The sequence below is a fragment of the Ambystoma mexicanum genome, chromosome 2p, assembly GCF_040938575.1.
Source record: "Ambystoma mexicanum isolate Mex_15411 chromosome 2p, UKY_AmexF1_1, whole genome shotgun sequence".
In the NCBI taxonomy this organism is placed as follows: domain Eukaryota; kingdom Metazoa; phylum Chordata; class Amphibia; order Caudata; family Ambystomatidae; genus Ambystoma; species Ambystoma mexicanum.
The window spans coordinates 1,306,932,322-1,306,948,435 of NC_090923.1; the positions used below are offsets into that span (position 1 = coordinate 1,306,932,322).

General features: G+C 48.4%; 1 protein-coding gene across 1 annotated transcript in view; it reads right to left on the reverse strand.

The window, feature by feature from the left end:
* Window positions 1-16,114, reverse strand: part of TECPR1 (tectonin beta-propeller repeat containing 1) — a 1,334,260-nt gene that overhangs the window by 258,948 nt on the left and 1,059,198 nt on the right. The window contains exon 22 of the mRNA XM_069645650.1: window positions 12,283-12,375. Within this exon, the coding sequence (XP_069501751.1) occupies window positions 12,283-12,375 (93 nt within the window). The remainder of the gene's footprint in view (window positions 1-12,282; window positions 12,376-16,114) is intronic.

Sequence of the window (16,114 nt, forward strand, 5' to 3'; positions counted from 1 at the left end):
TGGGATTTGCTTTATTATCATGCTGTCTTTTGTGTCAGAAAGCAGTGCAATAATTACGCACAGAGTAGGAGAAGCCCTGAGCTCACAAACTCAATTTGCGTCAGCAATGTGAGGTTTTCAATTACCTAGCGCAAATAAGTCGCCCAGAATATTAAATGCATCTTGTTTCATATATGCATTTATTTAGGTTGGTGCTTTATACAGCAGAAGGAACCACTTAAGAGATATGGGAAAGAAGAGAAGGGAACAGGCCTCGCTTCTCTGCCTATCCAGTGAGGAGTTAGATAGAGGAAGGGCAGGGATCCAGAGCAGACTAGACCCTGCGGTCACATTCCTGATGCCACCACAGGCTCCTAATAGGAGTTGACCTTAGGATCAGAGAGACTCAAAACATTTATAGATGTTCAGTGCTTTTTCAGATCTTTGACGGTGATAACTTTCCTTGGTTTGTGGAGTCCCTGCTTCATCGCAGACAGAAAGCAGTTGGGTTTACAATTCAGAGTTTAGTTTTGAAATTCCATTTTGTCTCTTCATGCAGAGCAGGATTTTGTGGAAGAGAATTGATTTAAGTGTTTTACAGAACTGTGGATGATTCTGCTGGCTCTCAAGTTCGCATGAAGTGCCTCCAGTGATGGGCTGGTGGTTGAGTGCATTGAGCTAGCTACCTCTGAGTGAATGTTTGCTTTTTGAGATGCACAGCAAGTTTCTCTTGGCCAACCACAAATTCCTGGTTGACATATATGGAATATTTAGAATATATGCATGTGGCACTTGTCAAACATGTGCTCTATATATTACAAGTAATTGTTAGGAGATATATGTAGAGGTGGCCCATCAAACAGTAGTGCAGGTCAAAGTTTGCCAGTGACATATGACACACAAGAATAAGAAGGTGATGGGCCTGAAAAGAGGGGCAGTACACCGTTCTTCCTCCGTTCTCCCTCTGCATGATTTCCAGGAGCTGAAATGGCAGCATACACATCTGTCTTCACAGAAGTACCAGGGGCATAAGGAGCACTTGCCTCTGGCCAGTTTACCCTGCATGCAGGGCAAAGAGCCAATCAAAATCAGTTTCTTGGGAAATAAACGATAAAAGAGTGAAAGACGGACATTACACCTCACATTAAGTGTACCTGGGTTTTCTTTAAATATGGAATACGATTCCCACTGCCAGACACTGTACACATGGTACTTCTGAAGAAAAATGAGAACATATTTCTGATGGGCTATCTGAAATAGTCCCAGAAATTGTGCAATAGCACTGGAAAGCTGCCAAAGTGTTTTGATTGTTTAATAAAGGACTAAGATGAGCGCCCGAGAAGCGTAGATCTATAAACCTTGAACATTTCCTAGATTATATATTTTAATCCGTCTGAAAAAATGGATTTCTGAACAGGAACACAGATGAGAACAACAAACATGCCGCCTTGGCCCTATATGCTTTTACAAGGAAGTGTTCTGGCAGGATCAGCCTGATAACTTCCTCTGAGAAGATATTGATAGTGCTAAACGTTTATGGTGCTATTGATAAAGCATTCTGTTTTACTTGACAAACTGAATTAACTCTTTGTTAGGGGCTGCCCATAATCTACTCAGATTCCCTAAAAGCTGGTAGCATATTGTTCCATGGCATGCCTAAGAACAGGCTTTGCAGGCATAACTTTGGTAGGCGCAATAGGCACCGATGACTGAATACGTTATACCTTTACAGTATTTTCAACCGATTCAAAATTAACTTGATTTGTGGATGCAGTGAACTGAAGAGATTAACTGAAATGAACGTGACAAAGCCTAAGTAACCAGATTTACACTCAAATTCAAGCAAATTCAAGGTAATGATACAATGACACAGAAAACATGAAAACCACTTTTGCATGTGCTCTGAGGAAACGCATGAAAGGGTGGTGCAAGCAAACAATGTATGATAATGAGTTACTCTACATTCAGTACTGAAAACAGTTCAATTTATTTACTGAAATGCTTTTAGCAGGTTGCACTTACCCCTGCGAACCATTTGTGCACCGCTCTGCCCATGCCCCCCGCTGGTTGGGGCAGGACAGGGCTCGGAGCAACACTTCCAGGTAGTGAAGCTGTAAAGTGGTGGTTAATTTAAGAAGGTAAGTGAGCCCCTTTGTTTTCCCAGTACTCCTTTTCTTGCACTGTCCACTGCCCCAGTTCCGTGTAGCACCTTTTTTGACTAACCAACTGCCCTTTTATTGCTCCCAGACCCCTTTTGCCCCTTTTGTTACCCCTAGTCCAGTTTAGTCCCTTTTCTTGCATATTAGCCCATTATTTTGTCTACAGCCCCCTTTGCAGCCCCTCAACTTCTTTTGCCCCCTTTCTTTCCCCTGAGCCCCTGGCAGAGGCTCCTCCCCCGCTTTGAGCAGCCATTTCCCTGGCTCGGCTCCTATTTGGCACCAGGAGCCAGGCCAGACTCCCCAGGTCCGGCCCTGGCTCTGTCCTTCCCTGGCCCTTCCAATCATTTCCCTGGCTCTCCCCGGTCTACTTAGACCTCATACCACCCACCTCACACCTTTTCGGCCCTTTACCAACGCTTTTCCAGTTCCGTTCGCACCCCATCCTTTTCCACCCATACTCCCACGAGACCCCGAGCTGCCGTTGTTGTGCAGTAAACACTTGGATCCACATCCACATTACATGGCAGTGCGGGCATGACACACAACCATGAAAATAGCTCTCCAAAAAGCAAATGGCGAGGAAGAGCAAGCAGCTGCTTAATTTTAAGGTTTAATAATTGTCCCGTTGCTTGTGCTACATTCGGTTTACACCACCTTTAAGGCATGTGGTTGTCGCGGCACAAGAATAGGATAACTGAAAGAGAAATAGTGAAGCACAGAGAAATTCAAAGGGTAGCTGGATTTTCTGGAGCTTAGCTAGCCCACGAGCAAAATGGAAATGGGAGATTACATGGTCTATAGGTCTCTTGTGTATATGGCTCCCAAAGGAAAACATTAGCAAGCAAAGGTTTCCTTTTCAAAATGTCATATCCATCTGCTGTGACTGCAGAGGATTATGAAAATCATGATCACCTGCTTTGGTATGGCATTTTCCCTTCTCCCACTGGTGTCTGAAGATCCCATGCCATCTAGTTGCAGTGCACACTCATGCCTCCCCTCTCCTCCACCTTCAATGCTAATCCCTGGACTACACAGAGGGTGGAAAACGCACCTGGAAAATGGGAGGACCTTACACAACATACAATTAAATATGGGCAGCATTCCACTCTGGAGTACATTCCACCTCCGCCTTCCGAGTGATATAGAAAGCTACCAGAGTTTGGCTCATGTCGATCGGAACTCATTGGTGGAACATTCACGCAGTTGAAAGCTACCCATCTATAATTCTACATTCATAAGGGTAGCTAATAAAAAGGAATATGGGTTCCACATAGGGGTGCGTGTAACATTTTAGGACCCAAATCAAAACTTTAACTGTCTGTAATGTCACTACAAAGCCCAGGTGGAAAACACACCTACCGATATTCATTTTTGTTATGGGGATGATTTTGTATTTGCTGCTGAAGCTAGGAGAAGCATATTTTTTATCATAAGCTGGACTATTGCTACTGCCGTTGTCAGGGGCAGCTGGCTGCTTTTTAGATTTGCCAACTACTGCCATGAAAAGTTTTTTAAATTTTTTGAAAACATTTTTATTATTTTATAACAACACACCAAACATACAAAACTTGGGACATCCACATACAGTTCAACATCGTAAAGTTACAAGCTAAGTTATTAAGTCCCGCTCCCTCCCACCCCCCCAACTTGAGCCAATTTGTCCCTGTCACCAGCCTGTGATTCTTCGGGTGGGTTTGCCGTCTCATTGTCTGTATCAGCATCACTGCAATCGGACTGAGGTGGTCCTTTCATGGTGCCCACTAGCAGTCTCCACTCAAGTAGGGGTCCTACCTTCTCCTCCCCTCCTATACATGCCATTTCAAACCAGACTGTCGTTTCTGCCTCGGCCCATTTCATTAGGTCAGCCCACCACAGCTCTATCCTTGGGCTCTGGGCCGCTTTCCAGCCCATTGCTATCCTTCATTTGGCCAGGATATATGCTAGGTCTTTCATTTTGCTTATGTGCTTTGAGTTACGTGGCCTAGAGAAACCCCCCAACATGCTTGCCCAGGCCCCCTCCACCGCCATAGCGATTCCGCATCCTGCCAGGCGTGCCTTTAATTCTAACCAAAACTTTCCCACCTCCGGGCAAGCCCATAACATGTGTAGCAGCCCGGCCTCCACTTCCCCGCACCTAGGGCATTTCTGAGCCACCTGACCACCAAACCTGGCGATCTTGCTGGGGGTGAGGTATGCTCTATGCGTGACATACAGTTGGATTTGTTGGAGCCTAGCATTCCGAGACACTTTTTTATGATATCTCTGGGCCCTTTCCCAGAGCCCATCCGACATGGGCTCCCCCACCTCTTCTTCCCACATTTGTCTTACATTAGTCAATTCCTTCCCCACCTTGGTCCCCAGCTGCTCATATATACTAGAAACCTCATGTCCGCCCTCCGAGACATCATATATCATCTCCATAGTGGCATCCGGTTGCGCTGTGAGCACCGCCGGTGGCCACCTTGCTCGCACCCTTTTCAACATTCTAATGTAGGTTAAATACTGCCCCTCATGCAACCCCACTTCCTCTGTCAGTCCCAGGAACTCCAACGCCTCCCCATCCTGCCATATGTCTCCCAGGGTGGCCAAGCCCACCGGTTCCCAGTACCTGTGGACCCCCTGCATCAGCTGGGGGTCTCCTATGCATAGTGCCACCAGCAGCACCTGCGTGGAGAACGGAACCGAGTGTCCCGACATCTGCCACTCTCTATGTCACAGCTCCCAGCCTAGTACTAGAAGCCCCGCCATCTCCCGGACCCTTGGTTTGGACAGCCACACCACTTCTCTGAGGAAAAAAGGGGCCGGTTCCCCGCACAGCAGTCTAGATTCCGCCGTCTCGTCATCACACAGCCACTTTTGCCGAACCTTGAACTGTATTACCTGGCAGGGCAGATGCAGTATGTAGCAGTTTATCCCCCCCCCCCGCCACACAAGTTTTGCAATTTCCAGAGGGCCACCCTGTTCCTGGAGTTGTTCCAAATAAAGCCCCGGCACAAGCCGTGGAAAATAGCAAAAAAGCACCTTGGGATTACATGCAGAATGTTTACGAAGAAATGCAACAGTCTAGGCAAGACTACCATTTTGAGCAAAGAGGCCCTCCCCACCATAGCCAGGGGTAGCCTGGACCAACATCCCATGCTATTTTTGATTCCTGCCACTGCTTTTACTGTGTTGTGTACATGCTCTTCTCCCGCTGTGTGATATATGTCTATTCCGAGATATCGGAACGACTTAGTGCACCAGAGTATTGGCAACGTTGGCAAGCTCTCGGGCCGGACATGCCTGTACCTCCCCAGGGGGAACACACTAGACTTTTTGGGGTTCACCGCTATGCCAGAGAGGGTGGCGAATTGCTCCATCATATCCAGTATGTACTGCATGTTCTCCTCCGGGTAGCGCAGATACAACAATATATCATCAGCATATAAAGAGACAAGATGCTTGCGCCCCATCGTACGGATGCCTATCACCTCGTATTGTTGTCTCAGGCATATGGCCAGTGGCTCCAGCACCAGTATGTATAAGATGGGTGACCACGGACCTCCTACTTAGCTGCCATTTATCTGAAATGATAGCCCCCGTTTTGACTCTGGCAATCGCAGAGCTATTTAACATTTTCACCCACCTGCGGTACCCCGGACCCATTCCATAGCCCTCTAAGGCTGCGGTCAGCCAGGGCCATCTAACTGAGTCGAAGGCCTTAACCGCGTCTAATGAGGCTATAGCTATTTCCCCTGGGTCTTCTTTTGTCTGGTCAATAATATGGTGCAACCTTCTGAGGTTATCGGTTATGTTCCTGCCCGGGACGTAGCCTGCTTGATCTGTGTGTATCAGTTTACCAATAACGGCCTTTAGCCTGTTCGCTAGCACGGCAGTAAGGATTTTACTATCCTGGCAGTAAGCATTGAAAGGGGTCTGTAAGACCCACAGTTCGTGCTGAGCTTGCCCGGCTTCAGAAGCGGAATGATCACCGCCTCCCTCAGGGATTCAGGTAGTCTGCCTTGCTCGTACGACTCATTCAGCATGGCCAGCAGCCGGGGGAACAGCTCCTGTTTGTAAGCTTTATAGAATTCGCTCGGTAGCCCGTCCGACCCAGGGGCTTTACAGGGGCGCAAATGCTGGACTACCAGCTCGAGTTCCTCTATTGTAATAGGGGCGTCTAGGTCGCCGCGTTCTGCATCATCTAGGGCGGGGAGGTCTATGTCCTCCAGCGTCTCCTTGATTGCATGGTCACTCGGGCAACCTGGGTCCTCATAGAGGTGTTTGTAATATTTCAAGAACTCTACGTTCACCCCCTCCTGGGTGTTCCGGATCTGCCCTCCATCCCCTTCAATTTCTCTGATCACTGATTACGGCTTCTCGCTCTTGTATAGCCAGGCCAGGAGCCTATCCGGCTTATCTCCTCCTGCATGCTGTCTTTCCATGTATTTCCTGTAGCTTATATTACACAGCCTGTCCCAGCATTCCCCGCTAGCGTGTTGTAGCTGCCTTATCTTATCTCTGTCCTCATTAGAGGTGCCCCCTCTGTGTGCCATCTGCTCCAGCTCATCTTCAATTCTCCTCAATTCCTGCTCTAAGTCCCTTGGATTTCGATATGGCGACCGCCCGCATGACCACCTTAAACGCCTCCCACAGGTTCCCATGGAGCTAATGCTGCCAGTATTGATCTCGAAATATTTGGTAATCGCCTCCCTTAAGTCCTCCCGGAATCCCGGGTCCTGCAGGGCCACGGCCTTGAGTCTCCAAGTGGGGATCCGCGCCCTTGGGGGCTGGTGTCGCCACTCCAGGGCCAGGGGGGAGTGGTCCGAGAGCACCCTGGCTTTGTATTCTGCGCCTTCAATCTCTTCTGCCAGCCGCGTAGAGGTGAACACATAGTCTAACCTCGTGTGAAGATCATGCCGTGCCGTATAGTGCGAGTATTGCCTGTCTACAGGATGCAGCAGCCTCCAGACGTCCGTTAAGTCAAAGTCTCTCAGGAGGGCCTGTAGCACCCGCGCTGCCGGGGTGGGTTTATCTATTTTGCCATCCGATCTGTCTACCCTAGGGTTGAGTACACAGTTGAAGTCTCTGCCCCATAGGATCCCGCCACCCAGCAGGGGGATAATTTTGCTATACAATGTCCTATAATAGGCCGCTGTATCCTCGTTAGGGGCGTACAGGTTCACAATACACACTTCCTGGTTTTCCAACATCCTTTAATGACAAGCAGTCTGCCGTCCGGGTCCGCCACAACCTGGAACAGCTGAAATGGTACGTGCGGCACCACCCAAGTAATAACCCCTCTAGCATATGCTGAAGTCGTACGTGGCACCCCCCATGCATCCCTTGCATTTCTTCTTGACCACCTCTAATTTCTCCTTAGAGAGGTGGGTCTCCTGTAATAACGCTATATCAGTCCTCATCCTTTTCAGATACATCATCACCTTGTTTCGTTTCAAATAACTGTTTAGGCCCCTGACGTTCCAGGTGACCACTCTAAGGCACCCTGACGCCATAACTGCAGTGTCGCACCTTCCTCCTCCACCTATTGTCCTGCCTATGAATATACATGTTTTGGCTCATTACCCTTTCCCTCCCGTCCAACGCCCCCCACACTCCCCAACTCCCAATTCCCCAACTTCAAACCACTGCACACTCCCACAGCCATCCCCCCTACACCGGCCCCAGCCCCAACAGATTCCCAGCTCCATCCCTGGATCTCAGGCCCCCCGTGTTTGGCTCTGCCCTAGAATCCCGGCCCAGAGCCCAGCAGGGTGTCACCGGACTACCAGTGACCTAACTGAGTTACTCGATGGGGGTTATGAGGTCAGGTTCTGTGTAGCTCCCTTATTAATATCAAAAGATTCCAGCGCCCCCGGATCATATTTATAACTGTGGCTCCAGGCATGTACCCCCGCCAGTTATATGCAATGCTATATTCCAGTCCCAATGTCACTTACTATAGCGCCCAGGAAGCTCCCAACACCTGCTACTTATCTCCACCGTCGTTTTCCTGGATCTCCGATTCCTGGGGGCAGGTCCACTCGTCCAGCCATCCAATGGCGTCCTCAGGAGTGTGAAAAAACAAGGTTCGTCCCTTGTGGAATACCTTGAGTTTAGACGGATAGAGCAGCATGTACTTGTGGCCAGCTTCCCGCAATCTCCTTTTCACCGACCCAAAGTTCATACGGCTACGCTGTACCTGTAGGATATAATCCGGGTATGCCGTTATGAGTGCAGCCCCCCTTTGTATCGTGCCTCCCTTCCGAAAGTGCTCAAGGATCTTTTCCCGGTCTCAGTAATTTAAAATCTTAGCGATCACCGGCCTAGGGGGATTCCCCGGCGGCAGCTTCCTCATCAGGGCCCTGTGCGCCCTATCTACGGCAAACCCCTGGGATAGGGCTCCCCCCGGTATCTCCTGCAATAGCATGGATTCGATGAATTCGGTGGGGTTAGCCCCTTGAGCACCTTCCGGCAATCCGACGATGCAAATGTTATTTCTTCGGGCGCATCCCTCCGCCTCCTCTGCCCTGTTCTCCAGATTGCCCATGCGTTGCGCTAGGGTGTGAAGTTCTGATTGATGAGCCGCACGGGCCGCCGTGTTCGGGGCCACCTCTTTTTCTAGGGCCCCCGTGCGCTCAGCCAGTGTCCTTACATCTTGCCGCACCTCTTGCAGGAGAAGGTTCACATCCTCCTGCACTGCTGCTACCTTGCTCAAGCGCGGCTTTCAATTCGTCCATTGCAAGGCCCAATTTGGTCTCCAATGCCACCTTCAGGTCTGCGATTGCCTCTAGTACCTCTCGGTTGCCCATAGGGCCGGGGCCCTCGTTGGAAGTCTTATCTTTCTTCCTGGCCCCTTCTGTGCTTGATGGCGTTCTGGCAAAGTCATCCATTGTTGGCTGCTTGACCCTTTGTCTGAGGGGTTTATTAGACATCTTGGTGCGTCGGGAGCGAGCGGGCGGGCCAACCCCACAGCGTGCAGTCCTCTTTCCAGGCGTACTAAGTTCCCCAAAGTGTCAGGGCCAGGCCTGGCCGTATCCTAGGTATCCCAGTAATTTATCTCCCCACCAGAGCGGATTGTGTCCTCCCAGGCGGTTCTTTGCTTGCCACCTCCTTTCACAAGGCCCTGGCTCCTGCCTCGACCTGCCCCCCAGTGCCTGTGCGGTCCTCCTGGCTTCTCATGAGTCCCTCCGGTGCCCCAAAGTCCTCCACACTGGGACCGTATTGTGGTGGCCCGTAGATCTACTTCATCCACATGCCTATTTATGTGGGGGCTCTGGCCTCGAGCGGCCACGTCGTGCATGTCCGTCTAAGCAGAGCGCTCCGGTGCTGCCCTGTTCCCTGCTCACAGCTTCGCCGGCCTCGGGGCGCTCCACGTTCGCCACAGGGTCCAGGCTCACAGGCTTCCTCACTACAGCCCGTGCCCGCGCCGGCAGCCGCCCTGCCAATGGGCCGCGCACCGCTGGGGGTCTTAACAGACCCCGCTATCCAAGTTCGGGTGCGCGACGCACCCCAGCCGGGCGCCGCACAGGGTCAGGCGCCCCCCGCTGGGCACATCCACCGTCCGTGGGATCTCATGGGGGACCCCTTTTTAGGTACACTGGCCGTTGCTGGCCCGTTTCCAGGAGTGTCGGGCCGGGCAAGGCCAGTCCCGGCCCCCTGCGCACTCCGCTCACTGCAGAGCCCGCTGCAGCCGCACCAGGGATGCTCCGGTGCTTCTCAGCCACTGCTGGGTTTCAGTGCGGGTCAGCGCTCTCTCCACTCTCCGGCCACCTCAGTCCCAGGCCCCACAGAGGTGCCCCTCTTCTGGGGATCTTGATCCAGCAGTAGGACCCCTGGTGCACAACGCCAGCCGGTCCGTCCACCTCGTCCGCGCCTAGAGGCGCTTGCACCAACTTGGTACGGGGACCCCTGTTCTTCTCGCATCCGGTGAGGACAACAGAGCCTGCATCTCAGCTCGGCTGGGTCCGCTGGCAAGCCTCCAGGAAAGGCATCACTCGTTGCATGCCGCAGTGCCAGGCAGTAGCACGCCGCTCCAGCTAACGCTCCTGGTGCAGCGTTGTGGTCAGTTTATGGCCCTTTGTTCTGATATGCCATCTTGCCCCCGTCCAAGCCGTGGGCACCCTGCTTTTCTTTTTCAGCCGTAGCTTCCCACACCAGCAGTTGATCGGGACCCACCAGCGCTCGTAACGTGCCCCAGGTATTCATGCACATATGGCTGTATTGCCTGTGTGCAATGTCCGCTGGAATCTTCAATTCCTGTAAAAATCAATGTCGGATCACGGGAGCTCCCCACGGACGCGTCCTCCTACGCAGCCATTTAGCCAAGCCCCCTGCCATGAAAAGTTTCTTTTTTTTTGCTTTGCTTTATTTGAGTGCATACAGTTGAATAAACAACTTTTTACACTGGTTTTCCAACACAATACAATCAGATATAAGATATGTTTATTAATTTGCTGATCACTCATTTTAAACAATGTAATTCCTGTTTTTATCTTTATATTACTAAAATACAATTCATATCAAAACCTAAAATGTGCAATCACAGAGACCATCACAAGGGTTCATGGGAAATGTCCACACAAAATGATGGCAATGGCATTAGTGATCAAGTATCTTTGGCTTCCGGGAGAAGATCTATCGCTCTAAGCCAGACATGGTGAGCTGCAGAGGCCCACACACACGACTCTGCCGCAAAAAGCATGCTCCAGAATTGATCACTTTCATGCATCTTAAACTGTACATATGTCTTTTCATAACGAATACGCAGGATGGGGTAATATGTCAATATATGCGGACAGTTTCAATTTGTTTGCCACAAAGTCGGCAAAGACGTTCCTCTGGCGGGATACGCCGCCAAGCTCCCCTGATGGCATAAACGGGTAGTAAATCAAGGCGCATGTACATAATAAAGCAAATCAGCGAGGGACAACGCCATTTAATTAAATACTGCCTCTGACCCAAATGGAATCCCCCCTGGTGAGTGTACTGTCATGATTATGGACAGAACGAAGGAGATGGGACTGTATTGCATCCAAAACCTGGCATACTGTGTGTGTGTGTCACTCAACAGACAAAGGAGTGCACTGGGAAAGGATGCGCATGCCATGAGCCATGCGACAGGCAGGTAACTGGATGCTCGTCTCTCACTAAAAGCAGGAGGGGAGTGACTCACAACGTGCCTGCTACCCCCTGTCCAAACTGTGAACATTTCACAAGGCTCGGAGTGGCCCATAGGGCATTCCCCGAATTGCATGCCCAGCATGCTAGTTAGTGTGGGCCAGATGTGTGGGCCAAAATGGGCAGTTTTTTTGGCAAAGATGGGCCACTTTCATTGGTTGCTTCACTATGCAGCTAGTAGTTTTGAATAGTGTTACTGAATGCATATGCTTAAAAAGAATGAATTGCTATTTGCAACCGTGGGCCACTTTTTCTATGTTGGCCGCACCAATTTGATGCCCCAGTCCGACACTGCATTTGACATGAACACAGATTTATAAAATACGCCAATTCACGTCCCCAGATTACAATAATTCCTATCAGAGTGCATTTATGCCTACACAAAAGAAAAACAAGTTCTGACTGCTTCATTAAAAGGCGAGTTGCTGTGACTGTCGTGTCCACATGTCATGTAAACGTGGCAGCGATCAAGCTGCACTGCAGGGGCCAAGCCCCCTATCCAGCGAGGATAGCAATTACTTAAAAACTGACAGTAAGAAGGTTGACACAAAATAATGAATCAATACTATCAGTGTCACCGCAAAGCGGCACAAATCCGACACAGCATAGCAACGAAAATGACATTTGGAGTGTCATCTTATTCATAGAAGACCCTGAGCCCTGAGGGGGCAGTTGGACAGAGCTCCCTTTCCCAACAGCAGCGTTAGCAGATTTATGCTGACGTTACGTCACAGAAGAGTACAATTATTGTTTCCGTACAATACTGTGACACCATAGCAGTACACACCAGCTCCAACATTCTTTTGCAATGTATTTAAAAAAACATGAAAAACACAGAAGGAAGGCACCTCTCGCCCTGCCAAAGGCTCCTCCTACTGCTGGACTCAGCACTGTGATATCATTGCAGACACAACATGATGGTTATGCGGTGAATTTGACTTTTGAAAGATGACATAATTTATAGTAAGATTAAAAAACAGCTTACCATTTTCATCGACAACGTACACGGAGGTGTGTCCAACGGATACTTGTTTGAGTTTTTGCTTTTGCGGTGAAGGGATGTGGTACCAACAGTCACCTAAAACAGAGAAGAAATGATCAGAACGCACAGGGATTGCTTCTCAAATAAAACCGTAAGCCGAATGCTGCAGCCCGAAACCTGCGAAAACATGTATTTTATTAAACTGTTATTAGCATGTGTCTCACTCCAGGGAATCTGCTCTTTAGTGGAGGGAGTTGTTGGAGAGGACACCTTCTTCCGCCTCCTGTGGCCATGTCCCTACCTTAAAGAGACCTCTAAATATTTGGGCTCCTGGTGTGGACCATATTCTGCCCAGGAGGGCTACTCATGGAAAAAGAATACAATTGAATAGGTCGAGAGGATTCCCTTTGGCACTGCTGCTTTTTCCTATGGTCATAGACCAAAAAGTATCCACAACAATCAGTATGTAGTACCCAGGCAGGGTAATTGCTTGTTTTTTTTATATAGAATTTTACAAAATACACTATTCAAAATGACACATAATTTCTCATGATCATACAGGATATCAAACACAAGGACAAAAGCATGAACAGTGATTAATCCATTTCCTTGTATACTGGAGCAGATAATGAAGCCTTCACTGCCATGACTTGATGGACAGTGTCATACATAGAACTATTGAACTTTTTACAAAGACATTGACAACAAAAAATAGAAAGTTCATTCAGAGAATAGTAACAATACACTGTGATTCTTTGTTTAAAAAGGTGTGTCTACACGAGGTGTTTCAGCCGTCTATGTGGGCTAAATGAGCCTCATATCTAACACGGCCTTCATCAGGACGGGGGACTGTAAGAGAGTAGTTCATGGAGTGCTGTGGACAAGGAAAAAAGGAGAATTGTTAGGGGAGTGCTAAAAGAAAAATTATCTAATTAGTAGATAAACTGTGCCATGTGACAGGTATCATGGAGAAACACAGCTTACCTATGGAGGAGATTCACCACAGGCACTCGTGTGTGAGGCCGTCTCAAGCAGGGGTCCCACAAGTGAGCTCCTGTTTATCTGAAAAGAGGAGCAAGGGGGAATTTTAACTATTTACTCCACCCGGGCCAAACCAAAGGTGGCAAGATGCATATTTATAGAACATTTTTTGCGAGTGTGACAGCTTACCTCAGGACGGGTGCTGCAACGCAGAGCCCTGGGTTGTAACTCGCGTAGGAAAAAAATCCTGGAAAAAAGGTAAGATTCTTAGCTGCTAGGGTTACAATATTACGCCCAGCGCACGGAGCGATCCGCGTGCGTTAAATACCTATTAATGGTAGGCTTGGGCGGTGTGTGTCAGCCGCGTCCGGCGCGTGAGGTGCTGGAAAATTGTGCAGGAAGCGCTGAGTGACTCGTGATCCAAGGGGCGTGGCGTTGCTAAAGCCGTTGTCAAGGAGCTTGACTATTTATATGGGCGGCCATATTGAAACGTCACTCCAAATCGTGGCAGTTAAAACAATAAGCCCCCAGGGCACAACAGGACTCAAAATTGATTAATAAACAATTATGGATGGTCACTGGGTCGATCAAGGAATTATGGTGTAATCAAAAAAGAGAGGTTAAAATAAAAAATGGTTGCCATGGTAACCGTGTCGAAAATATGCAAAAACACGCAGCAGCATTTTATCGGTAGGCAAACCCGAACCAGATACCCAGCACTGCAATGTAGTGAAACATTCTAAGTTGAAGTGTCCCAGTGTTTGGAAAAGGACTAAATGCGTCATAGGAGATGGAATTGGACCACCCAAGTATGTTTACAGATGCATGTATGCACATAATCCTCATGGGACATCAGACCAAAATGCATAAATGGGCCACAACTTGTCAAAGCGATAGGTCCGTATCAAAATGAGCAGCTGTATAGTAAAAAACACAATGGTTATCACTGTTCATGGTATCATCAAAGCTATAATGGAGACATATTAGAGATCATTTTCATCCACACCGGATAAAACACGGTCAAAAAGCCTGACCCAACATGCGGTCGACCACGACTGGATCTGTGAAGACGAACAGTCCTTTTTGAATAAGACAAACCCACGAACCCCAGCATTTTATATCTTACCCAAAATCCACAAGGATGTCCAGAAACCACCAGGAAGACCCATAGTATCTGCATGCGAATCACTACTTGAGCCTCTCTCTGTATACTGATTTTTTCCTGAAACCCTTTGTGACCAGAATGCCATCTTACTTAAAGGATACCACCAGTACCATAAACTTACTCAACAACATTCATCTGAGCAACAACAGCCTTATAGTCACCATGGGCGTGGTAGCATTATATACGTCGATTCCACAAGCAGAAGGGATAGAGACGATACGAGACATCTTGAACACTAGGGACGATATGCATACTCCGACAGAATTCATCCTGGAATGCACTAGACTGGCCATGTCTGAGAACTTCTTCCTCTTCCAGGATCAATTTTATAAACAAACCAAGGGAGTTAGCATGGGGGCAACTTTTCCCCCAGACATTGCAAACCTTTATATGTCCAACTATGAAGCAAAAAATGTATTCACTGAAGAAAACCCCTTTCTGAGCAACATTGCCCTATGGAAACGAGGGATAGATGCTGTCATCATTGTATGGAATGGTTTACCCTTGGATTTACAGGACTTCCATCATTAGCTGAACCTACGGAACACACACATCAAGTTTACCATACATTGGGATCATCACCAAATTGATTTTTTGGACCTTCACATTTACAAAACAGGACATCAACTCAAGACAGAACTATTTCGAAAACCGACAGATTGTAACAGGTTGCTCCACTTTCAGAGCTATCACCCGATGGGACTGAAATACAACTTACCCTACGGACAGTTTCTGCGCATCCGCAGGAATTGCACTGACACTGAAAGGTACATAAAACATGCCGATGACCTACAAATCCATCTAACTGAGAGAGGTTGTCCTCAAAAATCCATCAAACAAGCCAAAAAAAGAGCGAGACACACACCAAGGGAAATCTGTCTCGAAAACAAACCAAAGAAAGAACTAGGCCGGCTGCTATGTGTTACCACTTTTGGACCATTGAGCCAATTGATACAGAAGACCATAAGGAAAAATTGGCACCTGGTGAAACAGCCGGGGACTTTAAACCAAACACCATGTTTCGCTTTTAAGAAAAATAGGAATTTAAGGGACTCTTTGGTGCACACGTTCATTGAACCACCGCCACGAACAGAGAACACACTATGGGACTTAACCCCACTCACAGGACATTACAAATGCAGGAGATGTGTGGCTTGTCCTTTGACCCTAGAGAAAAAATCATCTGAGCACAAGACCATTAAATGGACAATGAGGGACCTCACCAATTTTAACACTAAAGGCGTGGTATACATAATACTATGTCCCTGCGGTCTACTCTATGTAGGGAAGACGATCCGCCCAATGAAGATGCGGATCTCAGAACACCGGTCATGCATAAGAAATAAGGTGGCCGATAAGCCACTTGTTGAACATTTCAACAAAGAAAATCACAAAGACACAGACCTGAGGTGCTTTATCTTACAGAAAGGATACCTGTCAAACGAGGGGGGATGTGAATAGAACTTTGACACAGCTGGAACAGAGATGGGTACACAAATTGGACAGTGTGCGGACAGGACTCAACATCGCAGTTGAATGGAAAGCCTTCATGTGAACCCTCCTTTTTGTGGTCTACCACCCTGATACACACCATATTTCATTTAGCTAGGCCATCAGGCATGGCATTACCGCTATGCGATTTGGTTGTGATCCAAAGAAACATAGATAGTGGTCACATTCCTATAGACA